This window comes from Ctenocephalides felis, unplaced genomic scaffold (genome assembly GCF_003426905.1).
Source record: "Ctenocephalides felis isolate EL2017-DRISC unplaced genomic scaffold, ASM342690v1 CF-g0.4_SCAFFOLD_03572, whole genome shotgun sequence".
NCBI lineage: Eukaryota > Metazoa > Arthropoda > Insecta > Siphonaptera > Pulicidae > Ctenocephalides > Ctenocephalides felis.
This window is the reverse complement of record NW_020539726.1, coordinates 45771600-45777448: the sequence shown is the minus strand read 5'-3', so window position 1 is coordinate 45777448 and position 5849 is coordinate 45771600. Positions and strand designations below refer to the sequence as shown.

The following is a 5849-nucleotide window of genomic DNA, read 5'->3' as shown; positions in this document are numbered from 1 at the left end:
CGTTTTCATATATGTTTATAATCAATAAAACAGCTTTATCAACGAGTTTAATGTAAATTTGACTTACCATTAGTTGATGCATCTCAGGAATTCTTTCAAAAATGCTCTCACTACACAATTTTTATTGATAATTACGACAGAGTTATTAAATAAGACTAAAAGTTAAGAATTAACAAAATACACGTCCACAATCACCGTATTTTTATTAAAAATCATAAATTAAACTCTCACAAACTATGTACATCCGACATTTTGATTTTAAAGCGTCAGTTCAGTTTTAAACAATCTTCACAGTTGTGTCTGCGCAGGTGCACCAACATTAAGCTTGTATCTGCAAATATTGTTAATCAATTTTATTAATTTATATTCATAATAAAAGTAAAAATATATTGATATTAAACTATAAAAACATAAATATATTTAATTTATATACACAATATAAGAAATAATAAAAATGTTGAGTTCAAAATATTTATTTGCATTGTTGGCGTTTTGTCCAACAGTCGGCCATTTTGTATTTGAATTTGACGTTTCATTTACAATAATTCAAGTTGTTAAATTTTTATGTGGACATTTATATGTTATATTACTTTTAATTAATAAAGTGTAAAAAAACATTTATAGTTATTAGTTTTATGTGCAAGCAAAAATAAAACGATGAAGTCAATTTTGAATTTCAAACATTCGACACGAGGTAAGATGTTAATTATTATACATAACCTCAAACCACTCGTGCATTAATCTTTCTTTTCTTTATATAAATTAAGCTATATATAATTAATATAACAATCTATACTTGTTAGTATCTTTGAGTGACGTTTTTTTACACATAGTTAAATCTACTAATAATTATAAATTAATATATTGATTTTATATTGCTTTGTTATTTTTTCTTTGGGGATGTGTCAAACCTTTCCTTATTTTTGTCACATTTACATCAATACTCTTTATTTTAATACTCATTATTGTTTTCAAAATCAGACATCTAGGACACAATATCTATACCCAAGTAACAAGTTGACAAAATGTTATGTATATTTATTTAATAAAATATATGTTTTTGAAACAGAAAAGCCAAAATGCCACTTACGCCCATTTTATTTCCTCTGTCCATCGATTCCGGCCCTGTTCTAGCCACTAAATCTATATCTAATCTATATTCTAAAATACAGAGAACACCTTTAGTCAATTTTCACACCTGACATTAACATAGTGGACTACTAATTTTGGACAACGTTTGTGATAAGTTTTTGATTTTTTGTGAAAATTAATAATAAAAATTCATGTAAGTATAAAAATTACCTAATTATTATAATATAATTATTTAAATAATTAATAATGTTATTACGTAATCAATGCGTATTTGTTTCGATGTCGATTTTAAATTATAAATCAGTGATGACCGTAACCATTGATAAAAAATTTTTGTACATATTAAAATTTTTGAATTAATTTATTTTACATAACATAATAAATTCCAAAAAAATTGAAATTTTGTTATTCAATGCATTTCAAGATCTTCTGATCAAAAATGCACTTATATGTATAATATGTATGTTAAGATCTGCATTTTTGGAGAGAACGTCTGTAACAATTTTGATGGTTAAAAAAACACTCGATTTATATTTCTTTCGTTTCTAGTAAAGTCTTTCTGGTGTTGTAATCAAAAAAAGTACTCATGTGTATATATGTATATAAGAATCTGCATTTTTTGGAGAGAACCTCTGTACCAATTTTGATGGTTCAAGAACCCTCGATTTGTATTTTTGGAAAAAACTTCTTTCGTTTCTGGTAAAGTTCGTTCGGTATTCTGATCAAAAAACGTACTCATGTGTAAATATGTATATTAGGATCTGCATTTTTCGGAGAGAACGTTTGTACCAATTTTGATGGTTCAAAAAACATTCGAATTGTATTTTCAAATAGATCTTTAGTTTTTGGTCAAGTTCTTTTGTTTTTTGTAAAGACATCTTTCTACATTCCAGATTGCTATTTAACTGTAAATTTTATCGATTTATCGATTTTATTTTAAAATCGAGGAAAAAGTTAATTGAAAATGTACCTAGGAGTAAGTAGCATTTTGCCTTAATAAGTATTTATATTTAGCACAATTTAACTATGAAACAGGTAATTTTTCTAATTTCGGTGTCAAACGATTCAGGATGATTCGAAACGTCCAGAAAACATTAAAATTTGCAAATATTACATGAACAATTTCTTCGGAAAGTTAAACAAAAATATTTTGAATGTGAGACTAAGATTTTTTCATCAGAATACAGTGATATCACAACCAGAATGTATTATTTGTTTGTATATGCTTTGTATACAATCTCAAGTTCTTAAGTAGTACTAAAATAAACGATTTGAATCATCATTCCATTTTTAACATAATTTTTTTATATTTTTCTTACAAAATCAAAATTTTGTCCAAAATTCGAAACATTCATACTAAACTATACAGTTTTTTTCTAATATAGGAAGCTTCTATACACCACTAGTTTATATTCTATAAAATTTCATATAAATATAAATATGTAAATATAATTCGATTTTTTTTTCAGAATGTTCCTTAAAGCAGTGCTGGTCTTGTCCCTTTTGGCAGTGATGACAAATTGCCAAAACGAGGCCAATAACAGAACACTGATAGACAGAGGATTCATGTTTAGACAAGGAGAAGGCAAGTTTTTACAAACTATCATATTATTTATTTATAATTGTTAATAAAAATAAATATATAAACAAATCTTTTCATTTTGCATTCGAAGAAGTTCAGGATTTGGATTATAAATTAATAAAACAGGGTAAGGTAAACAATAATTATATATTATTGATTACAAGAAATAATATTTTCTATAACAAATAACTATGAGGATTTTGTATAAAATCTACAAATCTGTATCCTTAGAAACGTTTCTTAAGGATCTCCTTAGATCACTTTTCTTAGCAATTTTTGTAAAAGATCTTTAAAGATAAATTTCCTCAGAAACACTCCAAAGATGACTATTCTCAGAAACGTTTCTTGAAGAGATCTAAAAGTCACTGTCTTCAAGAACTTTTTTTAAATATCTCCTAAGATCACAGATTTTAGCAACATTTGTTAAAGATCTCCAAAGATAATTATCCTTAGAAACGTTTGTAAAAGATCTCCAAACATAATTATCTTTAGGAACATTCCTTAAAGATCAACAAAGATCACTCTCCTCGTAAACATTTTTTAAAGATTTCCAAACGCCACAGTCCTTTACTAAGTTCCTAAATCGCAATTATTATTGCGTGAGTTCTTTAACTTGCCTTAATGCAAAATGACACTCACACCAAATTTTATATTTTTTTTTAGAATTGAATGGTTATTGCCAAAAAACCACTGATTGCAGAGACTTCGCCTACGACTGCATTTTAGACCAGTGCGAGTGCAGGATGAGATACATGATCGAACCGAAAGAAGGAAAAACTTGCGTTGGAGGTAAATTCGAAAAAAAACAGTATTTATTTTAATTTATTATTAATCAATTAATTTTTATTAATTTTCAGCCGTAACTCAACAATGTTACTACGATATCCATTGCATAGAAAACGCATACTGTCACGACCAAAGAGAATGCAGATGCAAACCTGAATTTCCTGTCGTTGAAGAAGATGGATTCAAATGTTCAGGTAATTATAAAATACAGTAAAACTATGTTAATACAATTTCTCGCATAATACGCTGCCCTAATAGGTATAATATACCTATCCCGCATGAGACGCGTTTTAACTAGAAAATCATCTTAATTAGATAAAATATGATAGTTTTAATGTACATAATTGAATTCCAGGTGCTGCAATGATGGGCGCATCAGGAGTCATCATCAGCTTTTTGATGACAGCATACAAATTGTTGTAAAATTAGAAAAAACTACACACTCATGTATTTGTACACTCAGTATTAGCAATAAACAATAAATAACAATTGTTTTAATTTGAAACATCTAATGTTGTGTATTTTATAGTTGAATTTTTGTTATTTTGTAAGAAGTTTTCATAAAACTTACGCGTTCTCATTCTCTCTCTCTCTCTCGAACATATATTCCCTCTCTTTCTCGAACACGTACTCATTCTCCCTTTATCTCATTCTTACTCGCTCTCTTTCTCGCACACTTACTTATTCTATATTTCTCGCATTCATACTGGCTCTCTTTCTCGCATACACATTCAGGGACTAACTCTTCGATAAAATAAAAATGTTACAGCAAGGCTATGTTACGGGCCTATCTTCGTATGAATTGGTAGTAAGAACTGTCAAAAAAGCTATGTATTTACTGTTCGATTAGGCGTTTTTTCACATAAAACCTTATTATACATGTACTCATTTTCTGTCTTTCGTACATGTATTCCTTCTCTTTCTCACACACGTACTCAAACTTCATAATAGCATTCGTATTCGTTCTCTTTCTCGAACATATACTGAGTCTCTCTTTATCTCATTCGTACTCGCTCTCTTTCTCGCACACGTACTCATTCTTTCTTACTCGTATTCTGACAGGCCCTCTTTCTTCTACATATATTCAGGAACAAATTCTCCGATAAAATAAAAATGTTACGGCAAGGCCATGTTACGGGGCTATGTTCGTATGAATTGGTGGTAGTAATAAACTGTCAAAAAGCTATGTATTCACTGTGCGATCAGGCGTTTTCTTTAGATAAAACCTAATTTCACGTATATGTGTTATTAATGAAACTGTTTGTGCGTTTTGGAAGTTAGGTTATATATGTAAAACCTAATAAACGTCTTAAACTTAGATTTTTTGTCAGTTGAAGATAGGTTTGACATATGATTGTAACATAGCCTTGCCATAACATTTTTATTTGATTGGGTTGAATTGACACCTTAAACTCTCTTTCAGGCATTTGTACTCGCTCTCTTTCTTGCACGTACTCATTCACACTTTATGACATTCGTACTCGCTCTCTTTTTTGCGAACTCAAACTTTGTTTCTGGCACTAGTTCTCTTGTCCAAAGCAAGTACTTATTCTCACTATCTCTTTCGCACACTCCTCTCTTTCTCCTACAGGTACTCAAATCTATTTCTAGTATGCCCTCTTTCTCGCACACGTAATTTCGCTCTCTTTCTGGTACCCGTACTCGCTTACTTTCTTGCACACGTACTCATCCTCTCTTTCTCGCATTAATATTATACTTGCTCTCTTACTCGCACACCTACTCATTCTATCTTTGTCGCATTGGTACTCACTCGAATCAAATGTTTTTATGCAATAATAATGATATTTTAACCTAAAAACTAGGTAAATTTAAAGTTAATTTATATTTTTGAAAAATATTTTTAACATTTGTTACTTTATATAAGAAGAACAGTGCAATATTTATCGTTCTCAATCGATATCTGCAGAAAAATGTACTGCTTTGTCTGCCCTTAAATAGCACAAACGGTTTTAAAAAAAAAAAAAAATTACGATTTTTAGAAATATATGATCTCTCTCTCTCGCACACGTACGAGTACGTGTCATTCTGCATCTCTCTCATATTCCGCCACACGTATTCGCTCTCTCACTCACACTCGTGCCACACGTACTCTCGCACAAGTACTCGCTCTCTCTTTCTCGCATATGTACTCGTACGCTCTCTCACTTGCACAATCTTGCCTTAAAATATTATAGGACTATGCAAAAATATTATAGTAATATATTTTTTTATATAATTTTATAAATCAATCAATGGCAATGTGTTTACGAATCAACTAATTATCTACATATATATAAAATAAGTCGGGTTTTCCTTCCTAACAATTTTGCATTCGTTGGAAAGGTCTCGGGCTCCGCAAGGTTTATAGCTAAGAAAATTAGTGGTGCAT

At 29.7% G+C, this 5849-nt stretch overlaps 1 protein-coding gene across 1 annotated transcript; it reads left to right on the top strand.

Annotated features, from left to right (window-relative positions):
• Positions 1-1178: 1178 nt before the first annotated feature.
• On the top strand, positions 1179-3949 carry LOC113387750. The gene is made up of 5 exons (XM_026625126.1): positions 1179-1285; positions 2562-2677; positions 3338-3463; positions 3532-3654; positions 3816-3949. The coding sequence occupies exons 2-5, from the start codon at positions 2563-2565 to the stop codon at positions 3881-3883; spliced, it is 432 nt and encodes a 143-aa protein (XP_026480911.1). The 5' UTR covers positions 1179-1285; position 2562; the 3' UTR covers positions 3884-3949.
• Positions 3950-5849: the final 1900 nt, after the last annotated feature.